This window comes from Fonsecaea erecta (genome assembly GCF_001651985.1).
Source record: "Fonsecaea erecta strain CBS 125763 chromosome Unknown Scaff6, whole genome shotgun sequence".
Lineage (NCBI taxonomy): Eukaryota > Fungi > Ascomycota > Eurotiomycetes > Chaetothyriales > Herpotrichiellaceae > Fonsecaea > Fonsecaea erecta.
In genome coordinates, this window is record NW_017387249.1 from 1,446,466 (window position 1) to 1,468,791 (window position 22,326).

Here is a 22,326-nt window from a genome sequence, read left to right on the forward strand (position 1 = left end):
AGTGAGAGAGCGAAGTGATCACCGTCGTCCTTTGCTCCTCATGTTGCTCGGCGGGCACAGTTCCTCCAAGAGAAGCAGAAGAAGAGAGGATATTAATTCGTCCTCGCTTGCCAGAAAACCTCAGTCAATAATAGCACGAGACGGTACCGGTACAAAGTAGTACAGGGGTTTTCAAACTCATTCAATTAGAGCATGTTGGTAGCCAAGTTCTTTAGGTCCCTGCCGAGAAGGGGCTGGACTCTTGTGGCACGTCGACGAGGACAGGGGGAGGGGACAAGAAACGACCAGCGGAAGATAAGATATCAAGAGACACAGACCAACACCACGACGAGAGTCCAAGTTTCGGCCAAGGGATGGATGATGATGATGATGATGATGATATGACTGAAGAATGTACGCGTGGCAGAGCAAATCCGGGTGTGTTTTTGTTTGGGGCTCAGCTGTGGATATAGATATAACAGGGACAGGGAATGCTGCTTGAAGTCTTGCCCAGTCGTAAGTAACATGAGTAAATTCGTCCCCTTGATGGTATGTATGTGTTAGTGGAATGCAATTTCGCCCTGTGGTGTTGAGTATGACATTATGCCTTGTTGGACAAATGGCTCCGTCGTTGATAATTATACACGCCTTGGTTTCAGCCGCACATACATACCCTTGAGCTCTTTGGTCTATCGTTGTATATATGTCTCTATTTATCTGCTTTGCCGTCACCCCGGTGGTGGTGTTGTACATGGTCATCCTTTGGTGTACAATATGTAATAGCAATGGTGAGAGGAGTTGCGCCGTCGCTGATGCCCCATGTCCACGATCTATTCTTCCACATCAGTCGTCGTCGTCGGTCGTGCGTTGTATGATCGTACATTCCGGTATCTTCTTCAGGTAGCTCGACACCATGGTCAATCGCATCGGCCATCCTTCCACCCATCTTTCCATCTCTGTTTCCAGAGACTGCAATCGAACTCTTGCTTCCCCAGCTTCACGTTCACCGCATTATGCGCTTGACACATCCACATCCCCAAGTCATCTTGCCCTTTGACCTGGGGCTCGTTCCCGGGCTTTTTCATCCAGTCTCGAAAATCGTCCGCACAGACCCAGCACGGGTAGAGCATCGAGAAGGTCGAAATGAACTGCTTCATGACTGACTGGGTTTCGGGAGGGGCGGCTTCGGGATAGGTCGCCGCGATGCTGTGCAGCAATGTCCATGTCGCACGACCGAGTTCTTCGACGTCGGGGGGACATTCGGCTCGTGGAGGAGGAACAGGAGCGACAGATTTGGTCTTTTTGCCGCTCTGCTTCATCATCGCCATCCATGCAGCGGTGGAAGTGCAGGTTCGACATCTATCTCGTAGTCAGTGACGGAGCCAAGTCCTGGACAGAAAATCAACCCACGGTTTCCCATCCTTGTCCAGCACCACTCCTGGCGCAACTTGCTGCGGCTTGTCTTCACGCTCTGCATCCTTGGAGCCGGTTGCTGTGCCACCTGGAAATGGGAAAGACATCGGTTCGCTGATCCTGTACACCACACGACCTTCCTCTGGTCACCGCAGTCGTCCCTCATACGTCCTTACAAGCATCAAATAGCAAATAGCAGCTGGAACATGATTGCAAATCACGTTGGAGCCTCAACGGGCGCTGCAAACACCGATATATCCGATGCAGGCTCGCTTAACCTTCTGTAAGGGGCTTGGCCCTGATAGGCTTAGAGCGGACAATCACGTGCTGATGTTGTTTATATTGCGGGGAGAGTCTCGAGCTGATCGGCGTGATGCGACCAGCGCGTTTTCCATTGATCCCACACACTCCGCGCGCAACGGCCCAGTCCTTTCTGTCCCATCCAATATCCTCTCTACGGACCAGATCCAATATGCCTTCGTCCGTCTCTGACCTGTCAGAGGCCTCGACCACACCCGCGCCGCCGGACAACGAACTCGAGAAAAGTCTACGACGCGAGGTAATGAAAGCGCAGAGAGAGGGAATCGAGTTCTCGAACAACTACATTCGCACAGCTTCGGAAGTGGAACTGGGCCTGACAAAAGGTTTCTACAAGAATCACACCGAGTGGGCGCAGCGAAGTAGAGATGTCATACAGGACCAGCTGGTACATTGGGACGCTTAGAGTACCGTGTCGCATCTAAGGAGCTAATACTGCGGCTAGGCGAACCAGTCCGAGGTACAGAGCTCTCCCGTAAAGGCCAAGTCCAAAGAGCCCAAGAAGACCTCTGCGAAGCGCAAGTCCGTGGAGAAAGAGACCGCTCCCAAAAAGAGACACAAGGCTGTCGCCAAAAACGACGAGGATGCTTCCTCCGACCTGTCTTCGTCTCTGAGCGAGCTCGACTCAGAAGTAGTGGAAGAGAAGCCGAAACCCAAACAACGCAGAGCCCCTCCGAAACAACACCCAACCAAGTCCAAGGGGCCCCACAGCAAGAGAGCAAAGGTGGTGGACTCTGACCCAGACGACGAGCAGGAGGAACAGGCAGACGGCACTGCCGCAGAAGAATCCTCCAATGAAGGAGAAACCACAGGCGCCAACGCCGAAGATGGCTCGGACAGTGAGATGTCAGTCCTCTTGGACGAAGCACCTCCTCCGAAGAAGAGCAGGAAGAGCAAAGACTCCGCCGGACAAAAGCCCAAGAAGCCTACCGGCAAATCCTCCACCAAACCCAAAGCTGACGCCGATGGGGACCCCGAGCAGGCCGAGATCAAGCGTCTCCAAGGCTGGCTCGTCAAATGCGGCATCCGCAAGCTGTGGGGGAAAGAGCTGAAACCCTACGAAACATCCAAAGCCAAGATTAAGCATCTGAAAGAGATGCTTGCCGATGTCGGCATGACTGGACGGTACTCGCTAGACAAGGCGAGCCAGATCAGAGAGGCCAGAGAGTTGGCCGCCGACATCGAAGCCGTCCAAGAAGGAGCAGAACGCTGGGGTGCTGCCGCAGATGAGGACGGGGGTCGCGGTGAGAAAGGGACGCAGAGCCCGCGGCCCGTCGCAAGGAGATTGGTGCGAGGGGCGAAAAACTATGATTTTTTGAGTAGCGACGGTGAGGAGACAGATTGAAGGCGTCATGCGAACCTTCGCACAGCTTTCGAGACCACGTGTTGATTCGTTGGATACTGACACCAACGTCGGCGGCTTTTATCTGATAGCTTTATTGCCGCTCATGCGCTGTGCAACGAGACTGAATACGGCCACAGACGAGATGAAGAGGACCAGGTTGTAAAACTAGATTAGGCATGTTAGAACTAATGCTCAAAAATTGGTTCACGGATGCTGGAATATACAGAGATAGAGAGGGAAGAGAGAGAGCTTACAGCGTTGCGTGAGTACTCGTTCTCTTCTGCCTCGGTGCGTGCCTCGACAAAGAGACGACGGAGATTGGGGAGGGCCATGATGACCAGGGACGGAGGGATGAGGTCCTCTTGTTGAAGTGCGTCTGCTGGCTGGTGGTTGCGGGTTGGTCTGAGAGAGAGTGTGGTAAGAAGAAGAAAGAGTGTATAAATACAGATTCGGTAATTTATTAATTTCTTGGCGAGACATCGTCGCTGCACGACTACTTTCAATCTCCTTTCCACCTCTCACTAGAAAATGTGATCAGTGCGGCAGTGGATTGAGCCAAGCACCAGCAACAGACGGTCACGTCCACTGCCCAATGCTCCTGTTTCGTCCCCAGGTCAAGTCAGGCGCCACGAAACCAGGATGCATCCCGAACAAATAACGGTAAGAGATGATGATGACCTTGGAAAAGCGACTCATGTCCATCTTTCACGACCCTCCCCCTCCAAAGCGGGAGCTCGCTCACTGGCGTTGGAGCCTGATTGAGCGAAGATCAATTGAATGGGCCGAGAGGAGTCGTCGGGTGCCCTCATCTTCAGGCGTCCTGTTACAACACCATAAAGCCAGTGACCGTTATTGACATCCCCATTTTCAGCTGGCAAGTCAGCCACGACACCTTCTCGATCTGGACGGCGTGCGTGTAATCACACGCCGGGAATGGAGGCTTCTCGGGCTGCTCAGGCTGCTCTGGATCAGCATGGCTGTCCTTCCACTGGTCTCGTCCCAATGCTTCAGTCCACCAAGGTCAGACAGCTCGTATCGATCGTCGCGTCTCAGTCTTGGAGTTGGTGGCCTCGACACCGCTCGTACGCCATCATCGTATAACGCACCGAGTGCGGCTGGCCGTCCATTGTTGCTAGTTGCTGGTTGCTGCCTTATAGCCGCCGTGGTGTGGCCAAGATGGAACGCCTACTTGATTCTCTCTATATATATTACCGGTGCATCCGTGGCAGCATAATTCTTTGGGGAGAAACATTGCTCGGTCTCATCACGCCTCTGAATCATGGACGGCCATCCACTTGCTTCCATACCACCTCTCACGCTCCACGACGGCGTCAACCGCGACGACGTCGATGCCGGTGACATTGTCGCCAACTGGCTCGCTGCTCTGGAGAAGCGTCCCAAGAACGGTCTGTCGACTGACCTCTCGGACCTCTTTATTGATGACTCCTGGTGGCGGGACTTTACGGGCCTCTCATGGGACATCGCGACCAAGAACGGTCTCAAAGATGTGGCAGAGTACCTCACCAGCTCGACCACTGGATTCGGACAGCTGACCGCCATCAAAACCGGTGGTCTCCAGGCGAGCTTGGTAGACATGGCGGGATTCATCTGGGTCCAGGGTGGATTTACTTTCCGGACTCGTGATGGCTCGGGCACCGGTCTTGTCCGACTGATTAACGTGGACAAGTTTCACTGGAAAGCGTGGACAGTGTTCACCCAGCTGGAGAGACTCAATAGCCAAGACGAGCTGGACAAGCAGAGACTACAACAGTCGTACACACAGACCAGACTCGCCAATGGTGTCAACGGGGAAAAGAAGGATGACCTCAAGGTCTTGATCGTCGGTGCCGGTAAGTTGTCAAGTTGACCTGAGCATTCAAAGACTGATTCCTGTCTAGGACAATCAGGTCTCATGCTCGCCGCACATCTCAAGAACATGGGCGTCAAGGCGTTGCTAGTTGACAAGACCTCCCGACTCGGTGACTCGTGGCGTGCCAGGTACGAAACGGTCAGGACGCACACACCGATCTATACCGACCACTATCCCTTCCTCAAGTTCCCGACCAACTGGCCGCGATGGCTCGAGCAGGACAAGATCGCCAACTGGATGGAACACTATGGACAAGTGATGGGACTGGACTATCTGCTCAGCACGACCGTGAACAAGATCGACTACGACGAGAGGGCGCGTCGATACACCGTTGAGGCAGAGAATGACGACGGCAAGCAGATCTTCCATCCTACGCATCTTGTTCTGGCGACCGGCGTGTTCGACCGGCACCCAATCGAACCTGAAATTCCCGGCAGAGACTCGTTCACGGGCGAGGCGTATCACTCGATGCACCACAAAGCCGCACGCCTCCTCCCTGACCTCCCCAACAAACGGGTCACCATCATCGGCGCCGGCACGAGCGCCCACGACATTGCACAGGACTTTGTCAACTCGGGGGCGAAAGAGGTATCGATCGTCCAACGCAATGCCATCTTCTCGATTTCGGCCACCGCGCTGGAAGATGCCTACCTATCCTTCTGGAACACGCCCGGCATCTCTACCGAAGAGGCAGACATCATAGCCAACTCGTTCCCTATCGCAGTGGCCCGGACACTGAACATCGGACAAACGCACATGATGGAGGAGCACGACAAAGAGATGATTAGTGCCCTCGAGGAGGCAGGTCTGAGGCTGAAGCGGGCCAAGACAGCGGGATATGGCTTTATCGATCACCTCTTTGTCAAGACCGGTCACTTCTACATCGACCAGGGAGCCAGTCAGATGATTGCGGATGGGAGAATCAAGGTGCACCAATGCGGTGACGGTGTCCAGGAATTCGTCCCCGATGGGATTGTCTTGGCCGATGGAAAGAAGGTGCAGGCCGACCTCGTTGTGCTGGCGACTGGGTACCAGAGAAACATCCTGACCGTCAAGGAGCTGATGGGCAAGAAGGTCGCCGAGAAGGTTGGTGACTTGGGGTTCCTCGACAACGAGCAGGAGCGGATCGGAGTAAGTTTACGTCTCTCTTTCCAAGAGAGTCCTCTTCCTCCTCCTTCCTTGTCCGCGCTTTTTTTGAATGCTGACCATTATCACAGTGGTGGAGACCCACCGGCTTCCCGGGCTTCTGGTACATGAGCGGCAGCTTCATTTGGGGGCGGCAGTTCTCGCCCGTCCTCGCCCTGCAGATCAGTGCCATCGAACAGGGTCTGAACCCGGGATATTGGGAGGAAACAAAGCGGAACAACAAGGGGATAGGCACCGTCGAGCACAGGGTGTAGCCCAAATCCACCAGAGAGGGACTGTTCAATTCCTCACAGTGGCAGCATCTGTTTAGAGGTGCTGGACAAGTTGAGTTCGGTCCTTTCGCTGATTGATTATGGAGTTGACATCGGAGTCATTCATTCATCCATTGCCTTTGCATCGCCGACAATGCCCTGCCCGTCTTTATTCCGCTGCCGTCACGGTACATGAACCCTTTGTTTGCCTGCGCCCCCCTTTTTCACCGAGCCTGGTCAACCTTTGTGCCTTTGTGCCTTTGAAGGATCCAAGAGGGATTAAGGTGAAGAAGATTGTGTAGTGTAGTGGGTCAATAAATGGAGGACGTGATATGGAACCTTGCTGAGACCAATCTATCTATCTAGATATCTAGATATACCGGGGAAGGTCAGAATCTGTCCTGTGGATGGAAGGAAGGAAGGGTTGGGTTTGAGGGGTTTCATATGGAATTGGCGATATAAATCACATCAACCCAGACTCAACCAGACAATCAAATGGCCAGACAGACACAAAAGACATGACTCTCGAATGTGCACGTCTGAACCTGATGATACTGTTTGGTCCATATTTCCACATAACAACTTCCTCCCGGAGTCAGAGGAAGTATCCAAGCGGGACTCGGGGCTCAGGGGCTGCTCCTTGAAGTGGATTGATACATAGTATAGTTATATATATGGATATATACACGTATATACGAGGGGGTGTATATATATATATACATATTCACATCTCAACGCTGAAACGCCGCGAGACCCTCGACCTTGTCCTGGTCCACATTGCCAATGGTGCCGGTGAAGCCATTCTGCTTGACCTTCGCGAGATCATCATCATCTTGCCTCGTCCTGGTCCTGTTCCCGCCACCATCACCGGCGGACTCTTTACCCACCGCGACGGCCAGGACGTGTCCCACGTCGATCTTCTCCCCGGGGTCGGTAGAAGAAGAAGAAGAACAACGCCACGCGACGTGGTCGTCGGGCCGGACCAGCACGGCGTCGCGCCCCCACACCGCCCGCACGTGCGGCTCGTCGGGCAGATGGATGGGTCTCAGCGGCACGCCCAGGCTCCGGGCCGCGGGCGCGAAGGCGGCGATGTAGCGCGCCTCGCGGGTGAAGTCGACGAGGGAGAATTCCCGGCCGCGCCCGAACAGGTCGAACACGCTGGTCGCGCCGTCCGCGAGGAACACGTGCGGGGCGCGCGCCCCCGGCCATGTCGAGGGGATGTAGTGCCGCGGCGTCCAGGGCGGCTCGACCTCGTCCCCGTCCTCCGTGTCCTCGTCGCGGACGATGACGGGGGACCCGTTGTATCGATACCCCAGCTCGATCCCGTGGTCCTTGTTCTCGCCGTCGTTGGCGAGCACGTGCTCGGCGATCCGGCGGCGCAGGTCGTCGCCCTCGGGCGTCTGCGCCGTCACCATGTCGCCGGTCTGGCTCACCAGGTTCCGGTAGAACGAGTGCTGCGACCAGTGCACGCCGGAGCGCTCGATGTTCCTGGTCGCGACGGGGCGGCGCTCGTCTTCGTAGCTCTGCAGCAGTGCCGAACCCCCGTAGCCCGACAGCACGGCCGCCAGCTTCCAGCCGATGTCGAAGCTGTCCCCGACGGCGGTGTTCATGCCGTAGCCGCCGGTGGGGATGTTCTGGTGCGCCGCGTCCCCGGACAGAAACACGCGGCCGTGGGACGAGATGTACTTCTCGGCGATGCAGATGTTCGGCCGCCACATGCTGGTCACGAGCACCTGGTCGATCTTGATGGGCCACGGCTCCCGGGAACCCCCCAGCACGTTGTACACCACCTGCTCCGGGTCGAGCGTCGAGACGTCGAAGTCCAACGGCAGCGGAGTGTGGCACGTCCACGTGTCGACTTCGTCCTGCGAGATGATGGCGTGGCCGCTGGTGAAGAAGATGTGCCAGAACTGGCCCTGTCGCTGGATGCGGCTCAGGTCGCGCGACTTGAAGTGGACGAGGTACAGTTTGGCGGGACTGGCACGTCAGAATCATGTATGTTCCAAGCAGCAACAAGCACATTATGATAACAAGCACAACTCACACTGGACCTCCGATCAGCTCGACGCCGATCGCTTTCCGCACCCGGCTCCCCGCGCCGTCGCACCCGACGACGTACTGGGCCTTGATCCGGTGCTTTTCGCCGGTGACGGTGTCGGTCAGCTCGCTCTCGACGCCGGAGTCGGTCTCGGCCAGCGTCTCGAACTTCCAGCCAAAGTGGGACTCGATCAGGGGCTGGGCCTGGATGCGCGGCTTGAGCCAGGCCTCGAAGATGGCCTGCGAGCACCGCTGGTAGGGCTCGCGGGGCATGGAGCCGTCGTTGTTTGCTTTGATGTGGGCGCGCCACCAGTCGGGCGAGGGGAGATCCTGGGATCAGGGCACGAGGGAGAAATTAGTCGTTTCGTCCCGTGTTGGTCACGAGAAAAGGAGAAGGAAGAGGGGGAGGAGGCAGTCAAGGCAGGATAAGGGAGGTCATCAATTACCCATTTGGCGATGCGTTCGCCTCCATCAGACAAGCCAGAGCTGAAGTGGACATCGAAGGAGTATTCCTGCGGCACTCCTGGATTCACGAATTCGTCAGCCGCGAATCCTCCATTCATTCCTCCATTCATTCACCATCGTCGTCGTCGTCATCATCATCATGGCCACCACCAGGGTTCATCAAACCCAAAAAAAGGGGAAGCCCAAGACAAAGGATTGACCCAACAATGGAATGCTGATAGCAAAAACGTACCGACTTCCCTTAACCCCCGATCGATCTTGAGCCGACGGAACAGCTCCATGCTGCGGCAGTTGGTGATGTCCATTTTGGGCCACTTGGTGGTGTCGAGATTGCGCTCGACGAGCATGCATGACACTCCGTTCTCGGCGAGCTGCAGAGCCGCGATCAGCCCGGCGGGCCCGGCGCCCACGACGAGGACGGGCGTTTCGTGCTGGATGACCTAGAGATGGCGAGAGAGAGAGGCAGGAGGATGGTTAGGCATGGATGGGGACATGGACTTGGATTGATTTGGAGTATACGTGTTCGAGAGTGTGCGTACCATTTTGTGTGTGTGTGTGTGTGTGTGAAGAGAACCGTTGCTGGAGTTTTTCTCAAGGACTCCAAACTAACTTGTCGACGGGATGAAATGTATAAGGGAGAGGATTTTGGTCGTCCGAGGATACGTATATATGTACAACACTATATCATATACCCTCTGTAATACACCTCCCTGCCAGGTGTGCCAGGGCAGGGCATGGATTTTGGTTTGTGGGGGAAGAGGTTTCTTCTCCAGTGACGAGTCACCTCACAAGACCCCCAGCTTTGTGTATATATATATATATAGACATATTGTATATGCGGTCTAGGAAATGAACTATCATTCGGAGATAGTCCGCAAGTGGACTCGATCCCCGGGGGGAAAAGGTAAGCTTCTTCTCCACGGGGGGTAGTGAGCCGTAAGCCACTCATACATTGACCATGTACACAATTTCCTCCAAGAGGGAATATACAAGGGGAACGAAGCCCGGTCAGTCCTGTCATATTACAGTCAAGACCCCCGCAAAAAAGGGGTCTCGGCCGAGTCCTTTTCTTGCGGAAAATACCTGTTCGATACGATCATTACGATGATGACAACTGAACTGAGACGCCACCACCACCACTCCCCTCGCTCTCCATCTTCCCCGCCTGGGGGATTGATGATTTGACGATGATGACCAACCATGGACAGGAGGATACCATTCACGGCCACAGTGGGAAGAAGGGGGGGAAAGAAGGCGCCCGTAGGCCGACCGGCCCAATGCTGACTCTTAGGTAGTGGTGGTGGTGGAAGAAGCGACGCCGCGACGCGGTGTGCAGTGTTGCACCGTCCATTGCCGGGGTACATAAGCCGGATTGCTTAGGTAGGCACCCAGAAGGTAATAGGCATTGTAGACGGAGGGCCGGATTGACGACCGGCGTGTGGGAGGTGGAGAGAGTTTGTCTGGGGCTAGACTCGGACTGGTGCAGGAATCTAATACTAAAATACATACCGTGGTTGCCTAATTGGAGTGCGAGGCATGTAAGAACATGGCACAGAGAGGATGGACTATGGCTCACTATCTATCTCTGCCCGTTGTGCATGTGCGTAGGATGGGATGACTCTTTCACAAGGTCGAGGAAGGTGGCTTTTGTGTGCAACACAGAGATTATCCATAGACAGACAGACAGATGGTGTGAGAGAGATATTCTTCCACAGGTGAACATTTCGTACAAAAAGATACAACTGCTCTGCCTACACGCATACGCCTAAGTCAGCCAACCCAGCCAGTCTAGCCAGTCAGTCATAGCGTTGGGAGTGCATGCACATTTCATCCTCCTCCGCATCTCAAGCTGCCACCACGGGGGGCGCCCTGTACTGGGCGGGTTTCCCCTCCATCGCGTCGGGGGGCACCGGCAGCTCCTTGCCCGAGTCCTCCATCTTGGCCGACAGGAACGCCAGAGGGATGTTGGGCCCCCAGACGTGTAACGTGTCGGGCGCGGCGGGCTCTCTCGAAAAGGGCGTGTCTTCGTTGACGAGATCCCCGTCCGAATAATGCTCCACGATGAATCCTGAGCCATCGAACCTATCAACGGGGCAAACTGTAAGCCACACATGGTAGGAGAGACCGCAGGGGGAGAATGTTCACATACCAGTAGTCAAAGATCTGACTTCCCAAGACGTGGCGCCCGATGCCCCAGCAGTTGGTCCAGCCCTTGGACCGGAGCCAGTCGTGGCCGAGGGTCTGCACGTCGAAATCGTCGACTTCATAACTCGAATGATGGATGAACGGAGGGCGGTCTTCGGGACCGGTGGCAGCGAAGAAACTCTGTACACACATCTCGTTAATCTAGAGAAACCACGATGGCCGCGCCACATTGACTCACGTGGTGATCAGTGTATTCCGGTCCCAGGTCGATGTGCAAAAAGCACGTCTGATCTTTGCCGGTGGCCGGGTTGAAGACAGCGTCGGTAGGCTTCAAATTCATCAGATCCCGGTACCAGGCGAGCGTGCTCTCGAATTTGCTCCCCGGGACGATGAACCCGTAGTGTCCGAGCTTGTGAAGAGGAGATGGCCCCGTCTTGAATCGGCGAAACCGGCCCTTTCTGGGTTTGTCGAGGGCACCGTTGGGGACGGGCGCAGTCGTCTCGAGAGGAGGGGCGGGCCCTTCTTTTTCTTTCAGCATCTGTCCGTAGACAAAGCCCACCTTGAAGCCGTTGGGGTCCTCGACCGTGACGACTTTCCCACCCCCGGGAGCATCGCTGTCCTGGATCGGAGAGGCGCCCGGACGGGCCGCGGCTGCTTCCAGATCTTCCAGGCGGTCAACCACCCAGTAGCCCCCGACGAAGTGTTTCTGGTCGTCTGGGGATCGTTCGGCGACGTAGAGGAAGGGCTGGATCCCATAACCGCCCAGGTACACGCGGTCGGGCGTCCGGTGCTCCTCGACAAAGCCAAAGTCCGACAGAAACGAGAGGGATTTTTCCAGATCGGGGTGCTGGTAAACCACGTGCGCCAACCGGACCACTCGAACTTGCTTGAGTGCCATTCCGCCTTGATGAGAAGGAAACAATTTGAACGCTGCGGTGTGTTCGTCCAACGAGACCGAGATGGCCGACACAGGAACAAGCTGTATTTCCCAGAGAGTGTCCAAGGGTGTAATATATCACCACGCCCCCAGATCACCCCGCGGCCCCCTTTTCCCCCCAGCCGTATAGTTTGACGACAACTATATCGGAATAGATATGTCCGTCAGCTTGGTCTGCGGGCTTGATAGTTCCGATCGTGGGACAAGACGGACACGGTCATGGACGGCCTCAGCAGTCCACCGATCACCGCCCACGTGACACCGTGTTCGCTGGACGCCACGATGGGTGGGACGCGGCGTCCGGTTAATTTGTACAAGAAAGCCAACATCCGAGGCACTAGCACGCGCAAGGGAACCCTGCATTGTGGGTAGGGGCGATTGATCGGCCAGAGCAGCTCGGCGGCGGCCGCGGCGGCGCCATCGTTGCCTAGGGGCTATGTTGGGCCCGTCATGAAATCCAAGTCTTGGTAGCCACCAAAGAAGTCCGAGAAGCCAAATTCGATCTCACCACTCCCTTCGAAAAACGGAGGCTGGAGCGACGGGAAGTTTTGAGGATCGAACATCGGCGCTTGGTAATTGGCGATATTCGCGTGGCCAGACATGTCGAGCGACGTTGGATACTCCTCCGGCGGGGGTGGCTGCGGTTGCGGTTGCGGTTGCTGTTGCTGCTGCTGCTGCTGCTGCTGCACCTCTGCGGGGCCTGGGTATGCAATCTTATCGCTGATCATCGAGTTGTTCCTCTCCCGCCGATTGAGATCCGGAGGGCTGTTGCCGCTGAGACGTGGCATCCGGAAAAATACGGCGTATCTTTTGGCCAGCTGTTTTTCTTGGGCGTCGAGCGTGCCTCCTCGCTCGAGGATCTTTGCCAGTTCTGTCACAGTGGTCAGAGTGTGGACAATGCCATAAAATGGGGAGGAGTCTTACCGGCGACAACGGAACCCAACTTCCATCTCTCGCTGAAGTGTGCCAGGACCAGCTTCCCCAAGTCGTGACTAGAGGCGATGAGAGGCTGGGTTCTCAAAATGTCGCCATCCACGTAGTAAGGTGGGAGCATCATGCACGTAAAAAACGGGTGGGCGATCGCAATGTATCTGGAGTCCCAGAGACTGATGATCCGTGACAAGTCGATGGCGCGCTGGCGGAGCGGTGACGAGGCGCTGGTACCCACACTGGACACGCTGTGGTCGTCGTTTTCGGCCGCGGCGATCCCAGAAACCATGAAGGACGCCGCCATCAGCATGAGATGAGTCCCAATGACCCAGTTGCACCGGGCAAACGTCGTCGGTGTGAATGACAAAGTCTCGGCGTCGAGCCGAAGCGAGGCAGGAAGCGCGAGTTTGAAACAGCATATCTCGTTTTCTAGCGTCAATTTTTCGTCCGAGGTTATGTCTTGTCTCTGCTGCAGTCGGTCATGGACCGTCGCCATGAAGTGATTGGCGACCAGGAACCACGCCCGCTCGTCTTGGTTGCTACACCCCTGTAAGGACCTCCAGGATTGACCGGGGAGCATGTTGAGCTGTGCAGATGACACCTGCATCTCGGCAAACCACGCTTCGTCCGAGATGGGGAGGGCGACGGCCATTCTTTTGCGATCAATCGAATACGGGTGGCGGGAGACGGTGGATGCAAACGTGTCCAGTTCCCACACAGCCCACCAGGATCGCCTGCATTCTTCCCTTTCCACCGCGTCCATGGGCGTGAGCGGGTTCCAGTCGTCGTCGTCGATTTCGGAGAGGCCCAGATCGTATGCCAGTCTGACACAGACGCCGATGAGAATCCAGCCTTGGTGCGTTGGGCCTGACGTGTAGAAGTAGTAGGCCAGAAGGATACAGCCTTGGAGGTAAGTCAATGTGGGGGCCCTAATCAAACGGGCCTGGGCGTAGCAATCTCGAGCACGTAGAGCGAACTCGTGTCCTCGCTTGCTCGGCGGGGTGTCGGCAAAGACTGGATGGTTGGAAAATCTCGCGCTCATGGCGAAGATGCTGTAGAACAACAGCGACTCGTCGACAGAGAATCCCTTCATGACATCGCCATCGACCAGGAGAGCCTTTTCGAATCGCGCCAGAAACCGCGGTCGGTGCAGGATGGGCGCCCACGCCTGGACCTTGTCAAAGAAGATGTAGATCAGGTCGAGGGCCACCGAACAAGGGATTTCTGTCGACGTTAGTGGTAGGGTCGAGAGCAGTGACGGAGTCGATATTTTCGTGGTGTCCTCGGTTGAAGTGGCGGGTGGCGTTTGCTCCAGCTCTGGCTCGTTGGTGTCAGGGTCTTCATCCTCGTTCTCATCGGCGTCAGACACAGAGTCATTTCGGTTGTTCTGGTCGGCGGACTGGTCCTGATTGTCGGCAGCGTGGTTCTCTGTCTCGGCGATCTCAGCTAGGAGTCCCTTGAGCGAGTCTCGCAGCACTGTCTGGGGAATGCCCCGTCGGCCGTCCTGCTCGGCGGGGCTTTCGCCAGCTCGCGACGCCGCTTCCAGCACCTGGACCAGCTTGGACAGGCTGTCACTGATCTTCCGCGACTGGGTCTTGAGCTGGGGTTTGCGGGTGGGCTTCTTCCTTTTCAGCGGGAAGGTGCAAGAGTTGCCCGTACGTAAGCAAAGGCCACAAACGGGCCGACGCATGTCACATTTGGTCTTTTTGCGGTTGCACTCTTGACATGCTCGGCGGGGTTCGAGCTGCGGCACGGCGGCTTCGGTCTCGGCCATGGCGACGCCCGGAGGAGCTACGAGGCTCGCTTGGTGAGATGCACAATCATTGAAGACGGATGCCTGGCGATGGGGAATGTCGCCGCCATGAGGTTGAAATTGGAAGAAATAAGATCTCTTGCTAGCCCTCGAATCTTACTTGGGCTCAGCGGTCGAGTGTCCGGCGCTAGACCAGAAATGGCCCTGGCAGAGTGGAACGCAGACCGGGCGACAAACCGGGTTAGAAGGTGGGGGCGGAAGGTGGGGAGCGACGCGGGGGAATCTTGGCATGGCATGGCTGACTAATTGCCGGTTTGTAAAATCACCATGAAATGCCAGTCAGCCTTGTTCGTATGCTTTGATATCACAAGGCCTTACGTGCGAACCATTTAGCGCGAGTTCTGCCTCGGTCGTTTTGCTCCCGTACCACCCCGAAACTCACAAAGTCTCTGGCTCGCGGATACTTTGCTCGTTTGGCGTACGCAGAGACTGGCGAATATGCGACTCTGCTGGTAATGTTCTGGGGGTCTAACAACATAGCCGCTCCCTCAGCCGCTCGACTTTTGTCTGGCGCCAGATTGATGGGTTTTTGTTACGGCTGTGGTCTTCCCGAAGGTACGTCCCTCGTCAAGTTAAGAACCCTGAGTTCGATGCAGCCCTGGTAGACCCACGTTCGAGATGCCTCGCTTTGCCAAGTCCCTTTCAGAACTTCAATTGACTTGTGGTGTCAAAGGCTCCCACCTACCGGAGAGTGTTATTCAAAACACTGCTTCTGATTGTGCCAAAGCCAAACATCAAATGCCCATACAGGCTCAGCGACGAGGCTACCTTTCCGCCTCCGCTTATCGTGCCAGGATCTCCAATAGGAGAATTGGGTGCTCATGGACACGATCATAAGGTGCCTCGCGGCTTCTGCAGGCAAGCTGTGAGGACTGTGAGTATTCGACTATTCTCAATGAACTCAGAATGGCTTTTCTTGATATGGAACGAAGCATCTGAGCAGCCGTCCCCTTTCACACCACCGGATGCATATCAAGCTACTCCAAGAACTGTCAACTAGACGTCACGCTCCCGTCGTATGGTCCGCCCATTATTGACGGGCGACAGAAGTGGTATCCCCCAGGGACACTTGTCGTATATGCACGCACAAGGGCATGTGTCCTCTATAGGATGTCTCTTGCCACATGATCACTCCACAACATTGTCATGGTTTGCCATCAGTTGTTTACAAAGTCTGACAACAGCAAGGGCATTGGAAAGCCAAACGCCCAGGCCTCCTCTAGGTTGGTGGATGGGAAACAACGAATCAACGACGCGTTTGGTGGGACTCGAGAAAATCGTCTTGGGGAGCTTTTGTTGAATGTCTCTGTGACGACTTTAGTGTCGAAAACTGGCTTTTGCGCCATGGTGGCTAAGAAGTCCTTACCGTCGATGTTGATTCGACGCGACGAAGGTCGGCCAACTGTTGACAATTCCTCCTTAGCCTCAAAGCAGGGCGTTGCCTCTCGATGCCGGCAGTGATCAAAAATAGAACCGACACTCTCCATGATCTCTCATAGAAAATGGAGACGTCACATTGTCGACAGCAACCGGTCTGCAGGACCAGTCAGCTTTTGAAGGTCCTGTGGGACTGACAGAGACGACACGAGGATGCCACGCTCTGGAGCTGAGACAGAGAGAGCTGTTCGGGCGCTACCAACTGCATTGACATCAAGTGGCTGTGAGCTTGTCGGCGGTGCCGAGAAGGGTTGTTGTTGTTCGTATTTCCCCGGACGCCATCGCCAGCAGCTGCGAAGATTAGGTTGCGATACGAAACGGGCTTGTTCGACGGATGCGGTTCCGAATGCCACTCCAGCTGCGGATACGACTTCAGGACGTCAATCCACTTTGGGGACATGAGATCAGTAAACACGGTAACGACAACCGGCATCCACCAGGCAAGATGGCGCATAAAGCAGGACAATTTCGGATCTAAGATGGAAGGCCGGCGCGGATGTCAGGATTTCTTCCTAGTCTCGTCATCAAGGCCGTTAGCAACCAGGCCAGCAGCCGCAATCAAAAGGAACACCCCCCCCAAAGCAATGGCAAGTGCATGCCGCTGCCGTCGCATCAGCCGCAGCCGCGAGAGCATTCGAGGAGAGGGCTGCCAGAAACCGTATCACCTGTGGATCTATTCGTGCCAGCCCGCAGTCCCTTTTACAAGGCGTCCTATGACAGGACCAAGTAAATAAAGAATCAAATGTGACCGTGGGATCGTTTACGCAGGAGTGAGGCCTGAAAGGCGTCCAACCCAACGCCCATCCAATCTTCGATCGGCAGCCTTGCAGGTATCGACGCCGCAGGTCAGGCCTCACCTTGTGCCACCACACACACACAGAGGAAATGCAAAGCAGAGCAATTGGCGGGGTCCTCGTGAGTGGGTGGAACGTGTCCACTATTCGGAACAGTAACAATAGGAAAGAAATCCATAAGCTCGTGGCCCCCTGGTCTTCCCTACGAGTGGGGAAATCATCGTTCACACTAAAAAAGATGATCCCAAAGATCACACACCCGGTCCGAGGTCGAACAACACACTGACCTCGGGATTTTGGGCGTCTTTCTCTCAGGCAGCAGTAGGATTCCAGACGCGATGCGACAAAAGGACACATAGTAACAATAGTAATAGTCAAGGCGCGAGTTTCGGACATGGACGTGCTGGCTCGCTAGGGAGCGTTCGGTGGAAGACGCCGCTTGGACGTCTTTGACGGGCGCCGGCGAGCCTGGAGCATATCTCGGGTATCTACTGTGCGATGTCGGAGGCCTAGACCGCAACCCAAGTACCATGCTATGTACCTCGTATTGCTAACCGCGAGTAGCCACCATATCCAGGCGAAGGGCGGCGTTTTGAGGCTGGTGAGCTGGTGAACCCTGGGTAAGAACCCTAGCTACCGAACTTGCTGTGGCTATGTACCCATTATCGACTCGCAGCTGCACCTGCACCTGCAATGCACCAGCAATGCATGGCCCTCCCCCAGGTTCTCTGAGCAAGGAGCTGAATAAATCCATTGTTGAAGCCTCACCTGGCCTACCCATTCGTTAAGAAGCGGTGGAGAAAATAAGACTGAACACCTGCCAACCCAAGGAAGTATTATCTTCCCCCACCCAGCAGCCACCAAAGAGCCACCAACCGTCCAGCTTCGCCGAAGGGACCGGGGAAAAAAACCCCCACTAGCTAGGGGTGTTTCCTTTGGCGACTTTTTCTGTTCATCCCACCGCGGTGGATGGTCATTGACAATTGCCCAAGACCTAGTGGTTCTCGACCCGATGCGACTAACAGATTGACCTTCCTAGTGTGCTTTTGTGCTGCTGCTGCTGCTCTCATTCCTAAACCAGGCCCCGACCAGCTTGCATGCTTGCTACCGTTCCTTCTCGATCCCTCCCGGGAAATTTATCACCAAGAACCATCCAGTGGTGGACAAGTGCGCCACCAGTCCTGCTGACTTGGGTTGTCCAGGGGAGGCGAGAGCGGCAGGTCTACGTGGTTTGACCGCGTTTCTTGTGTGCGTGTGTGTAGTTAATAAGCCCAATCAAGAAAGAAGAAATCAAGGCAAAGCGCCATCATCTCGTCGGGAGCTTAGATTTCTGGGAACAAGCCAGCTAAAAGGCTAAGAGGCTTTGCTCGGCCACTCCCAAGACCGGGAAATGATGGCCCTAGGGGGCCTGTGACCACGTACACCCGGACGGGATACGGGAAATGATTACCGTTGGCTGCTCCATGCAGACGGGGGATTCTTTTTTTGTCCTGTTGGGCTGGGCTGCAAGCTGATGTGGTTGTTCTGTATACGTAGTAAGTAAGGGTCCTTCGTAACGAGGACACTTTTGAGGTGGAAGAGGGCTGAGATTTTTGAGATGGCCAGGGTTGATTGATTGATCCGAGGTGGTGCAGCCACGACTGTAACTGTGTTTTCTTACATAGTCAAACTCACGAACCAGGGTGTGAGCGACTCTGACCCTCGGGCCTCGCGTAACCTCCTAGGTAGCTAGGTAGCTAGCTCGTGAGCTAGGCCAGGGACTTTGCCTTGCGCGCGCGCGAGAGAGTGTGAGAGAGGAACTGTCCAGTTGTCAAGTTGCCAATGTCCTAGGGTCACGGTTTTCTGATTCTCTCGCGCAAAAGTCTTATTCATTCCTTCGTGGGCCCGGGCTACCGACTGAATGACTAGACCCCCCCAGCCGCGGTGATCCCCTGCTGCTGCTGCGTGGTGGTGCTGAGTGGAGTATGTGTGGGTGGCACATGGCGGCTTCGGGATTCGGTTCAGCTCCCCGTATAGTCAATGTGTGACTCGGTACGGTCGTTCTTTTTCCGTGTTGATGATAAGCCCCGGTCGGGTCAGTAGCCAGAAGCCAGACGACCATGGATGGACAATCAACGAACAAACCCCCCTACTCCTACCGGTCTGGATGCTGATTAGCCCGATATTTCCCAGACCCAGATGCGAAGTCCGAAAGAACTAGAAAAGATATGGCGCAGCTGACCCACGCACCCACCCATGTCAACTTCCGGTGTTGGCTCGTGGGTCGCCTTCCCGCTTCAGGAGAATAGAAAGGGCATTGAAAAAAGGTCATATATATACTGGTAAGTTTGGTGCCGTTTCTCGGGTCTTTTCTTAAGTCTGTCCCGCCCCAGAAGAGGACGTCAAGACAACAACAACAATAAAACCATGATCTACGCTCGTTTGCAGGTCGGGAAGCCGACGCCAGGCAAGGCTGCGCCTCCTTTCCCGGACAATGTCGACGATGCGGCACACAGGAACAGGGGCCCCTCCCGAATCAACGGCAGACTCAGTGTCCTCGACGACTGCGTCCGACGCCACATGTTTGACACGGTGCAGCTCTGTCTGAGAGGTGTCATCACATCCTCGGTGGGCTACACGCACGCCATCGAGGACATCATCACCCTGACGGACGTCAAAGCCGCCTCAGATTTCCGCCAGCCCACGGCGATCAGCGAGACGGACGCGCGCAAGGTGCGGAGTCTGGACTTTTACTTCGAACTGCCCACGATGATCCCGGGCCAGCAGGACGGCATCTTCCGCCCTCTCCCCTTGACCGGTCTTGTCAAGGGCACCACCACCATCACCCAGAGCACGGCGCTGAACGACACACGGGTCGAGCACGGCGACTGCGAGGTGTCGTACTGGATCGAGGTCAACTTCCGGCGCGCGGGGCGCCAGGTCGGGTTCCTGAACCAGCACATCCAGATCTCGTCATTGTACCCTTGCCTGAAGGTCTCGGCCGGGCGAGAGACTCCCCTGACTATCCGCGCCAAACCCGACATCCTGTCGCGGTGTCGGTTCCAGAAAGTCCCCGGCCTCTCCCTTACCTGGTCCGAGGGCGACGTGGCCATCAGACGGGATCCCCAGACGGGCAAGCGCCATATCAGCGTGCCGCTCACCGTGGCCATGGACGCCGCCGAGAGGAATAGCGGTAGTGGTAGTCTGCCCATGGACGGGCGCCAGTCGCTGAAATGCTCGGTCGAGGCCAAGTGGGAGGTCAACACGCGCTTCTCGATCGTGCCGGGCCGCCCCTCCCCAACAAGGCTGAGGGCGGGCGAGGTCATCTACAAAAAGACCACGGCGTCGGCGCAGAAGTCGACCATCCTGTTCCGGCCGCTCCCACAGTACGACAGCGCCCGGCGCGCGCAGCAGCACCAACAGACCACCACCCGCCCCGCGGCGGAGCCGTACGTGGCGACGTCACAACTCGAGCTCCCCGTGCCCGACGCCGTGTCCCAGCCGTCACTGGACTGGAAGTACCTGTCGCGGACGTACACGCTGGACCTCAGCATGACGTTCCACGGCGCGCCCAAGTACTCGTTGCACAGCAGCATCCCGCTCGCGGTCACGGCGTACGGGTCGAAGGCGGACGACGCGGCGAAGAGCCAGGTGGTCGTGGACGTGGCCGAGGTGGAGGTGCCGTCGGGGTTGGAGTCGGATGACGACGAAGACGTGGACAACCTGAGTGCGTTGCTCGTCCCGCTGCGTCTGCGGCAGCCAGGCGAGCGCACTGCGACGAGGACGCCGCCGCCGGCTTACTTTGGATGATCCGCCAGCGGCTCCGATCCGATACCTCATCATACACACACACACAAACACACATTTCCAGAGATGGATGTGTAGAAGCCATGCCCTCGACCTTGACGCGAGCAAGGGAATCGTCACATGGTGCAGAGCCAGCCGACTTCAAGTGGCCCCGGCGATATTCTCGGTGCGTCTTTCGGCACAACGTGCGTCTGCACCGGCACCTGCACCTGCCCACGCTGGGATGGGGATCTCAGCATCTCAACAGAGCAGAGGACGATCTATTCCCATGCCCCAATGGAAAGAGAAAGAGAATAAGCCAAACCGTCGGTCGTGCACGCACCCACCCAACCAACCCTTCCGGCAAAACCTTTATCCCTTCCCTCCCGTTGAAGCAAGAACTCTCCGACTTCAGCTCTGTTGCTTGGCGGACCAGGAACGGAAACCTGGACATGCTCGCCCGACGATGGTGGTGTGTAAGCTGAGGGCGCGCGCAAGTCCTGGTCACTGCTGGGCTGGGGCACTAGGACATGGCCGCCCGCGGCTGACCACGATAATAATACGAGATAGGGCTTATCAAACCCTGTCAGGTATATCCGGGTCAACTCAATGCTGAGATTATGACTGCATATTATGTATCGGGGCGTGACCATGGCTATGATGTCTTTGGAAGTGGGTGACCGACCGAAGGAGAGACACACCCCCACGACAGGTCGCGGTCTGTGAGGGTTGAAGCTCGTGGGGGTCTGGGCAGTGGGCAGTGGGCAGTCTGTGTCCCCCACGTACAGATCCTTTTCACTGCAGTTATATCAGAGACGAGGTTGTGAAAGGAGGAGGGAGTAACAGAAGAGATGGATGGATGGATGGATGGATTGTTGGTGCCGTGAGTAGAAGAAGTGGTGCGAGAAGGAGGAGAAGGAGGAGGGGAAGAGACATACACTCAGCCAACACATTCCCTACGCGTGGATATAGTGAGCAGAACTCTGGGAGGACATGGGACTGCACGACACTATAGATGACTGTTTTTTCTTTTTCTTTTTCCTTTTTCCTTCTCTATTTGGAGCGTGTATATATGTATGGAAGAGAGAGAGGTTCACGGTTCAGTCAGTCAGTGAGTCGAGTAATTCCCAGTAACCAGTAGACCCATATAGCATGGTAAAATCAAGGGGAGATGGTTCAGTTAGTATCTCTCCCAGGCCTCCCCTCCCTCTTGTCGTCTCCTCCCATATTGTACATATCATGTCATGTCATGGTCACATCACATCGTGTCCAGTTGTGTGTGTCGTATGTGTGCCAATGCTCATCCTGGATACAGTACGACACAACGTGTGTGTCTGTCGGTGTTCCCTCTCTTTCTGTCGGGTTTCCATCTCTGCCACTCAGTTCCTCACCTCGTCCCCATTTCTTCGTCTCAACTCTTCAAACATGACGGACCAACTGACTTGGTAACCAACATGCAGCGTCAACATCCGGGGCAGACACGACGTCTCCACGGCTCCACCACTGCACTGGACTGCACCGCACCGCACCGCACTCCACTCCGCCCTCCGTCCCTCCTCCCCCGCATAAAGGAAAAAGCCGCATGCACGCGTGCATGTGTGCATGCATGGGGAATGAGGAGAGAAAGCAGCTAGGTAACTGCCCAATACAAATGAGTTTGGTGGTGGTGGTGGTGTTGAGA

At 55.9% G+C, this 22,326-nt stretch overlaps 8 protein-coding genes across 8 annotated transcripts; 3 read left to right on the top strand and 5 right to left on the bottom strand.

The window, feature by feature from the left end:
- Nucleotides 1-896: 896 nt before the first annotated feature.
- On the bottom strand, nt 897-1,499 carry AYL99_07553 (hypothetical protein; the record flags this gene model as incomplete). The annotated part of the gene is made up of 2 exons (XM_018839062.1): nt 897-1,338; nt 1,390-1,499. The coding sequence occupies 2 exons, from the start codon at nt 1,497-1,499 to the stop codon at nt 897-899; spliced, it is 552 nt and encodes a 183-aa protein (XP_018691830.1).
- A 365-nt stretch (nt 1,500-1,864) lies between these two features.
- On the top strand, nt 1,865-3,055 carry AYL99_07554 (hypothetical protein; the record flags this gene model as incomplete). Its single annotated transcript, XM_018839063.1, has 2 exons — nt 1,865-2,098; nt 2,156-3,055. The coding sequence occupies 2 exons, from the start codon at nt 1,865-1,867 to the stop codon at nt 3,053-3,055; spliced, it is 1,134 nt and encodes a 377-aa protein (XP_018691831.1).
- A 78-nt stretch (nt 3,056-3,133) lies between these two features.
- Nucleotides 3,134-3,387, bottom strand: AYL99_07555 (hypothetical protein; the record flags this gene model as incomplete). Its single annotated transcript, XM_018839064.1, has 2 exons — nt 3,134-3,220; nt 3,310-3,387. 2 exons carry the CDS (start codon nt 3,385-3,387, stop codon nt 3,134-3,136), a joined length of 165 nt encoding a protein of 54 aa, XP_018691832.1.
- Nucleotides 3,388-4,334: 947 nt separating this feature from the next.
- On the top strand, nt 4,335-6,325 carry AYL99_07556 (hypothetical protein; the record flags this gene model as incomplete). The annotated part of the gene is made up of 3 exons (XM_018839065.1): nt 4,335-4,905; nt 4,954-6,056; nt 6,143-6,325. The coding sequence occupies 3 exons, from the start codon at nt 4,335-4,337 to the stop codon at nt 6,323-6,325; spliced, it is 1,857 nt and encodes a 618-aa protein (XP_018691833.1).
- Nucleotides 6,326-7,053: 728 nt separating this feature from the next.
- On the bottom strand, nt 7,054-9,366 carry AYL99_07557 (hypothetical protein; the record flags this gene model as incomplete). The annotated part of the gene is made up of 5 exons (XM_018839066.1): nt 7,054-8,299; nt 8,367-8,689; nt 8,806-8,882; nt 9,057-9,264; nt 9,364-9,366. The coding sequence occupies 5 exons, from the start codon at nt 9,364-9,366 to the stop codon at nt 7,054-7,056; spliced, it is 1,857 nt and encodes a 618-aa protein (XP_018691834.1).
- Nucleotides 9,367-10,668: 1,302 nt separating this feature from the next.
- Nucleotides 10,669-11,867, bottom strand: AYL99_07558 (hypothetical protein; the record flags this gene model as incomplete). Its single annotated transcript, XM_018839067.1, has 3 exons — nt 10,669-10,906; nt 10,974-11,149; nt 11,208-11,867. The coding sequence occupies 3 exons, from the start codon at nt 11,865-11,867 to the stop codon at nt 10,669-10,671; spliced, it is 1,074 nt and encodes a 357-aa protein (XP_018691835.1).
- A 473-nt stretch (nt 11,868-12,340) lies between these two features.
- On the bottom strand, nt 12,341-14,610 carry AYL99_07559 (hypothetical protein; the record flags this gene model as incomplete). The annotated part of the gene is made up of 2 exons (XM_018839068.1): nt 12,341-12,777; nt 12,831-14,610. The coding sequence occupies 2 exons, from the start codon at nt 14,608-14,610 to the stop codon at nt 12,341-12,343; spliced, it is 2,217 nt and encodes a 738-aa protein (XP_018691836.1).
- Nucleotides 14,611-19,286: 4,676 nt separating this feature from the next.
- On the top strand, nt 19,287-20,669 carry AYL99_07560 (hypothetical protein; the record flags this gene model as incomplete). The annotated part of the gene is made up of 1 exon (XM_018839069.1): nt 19,287-20,669. One exon carries the CDS (start codon nt 19,287-19,289, stop codon nt 20,667-20,669), a length of 1,383 nt encoding a protein of 460 aa, XP_018691837.1.
- Nucleotides 20,670-22,326: the final 1,657 nt, after the last annotated feature.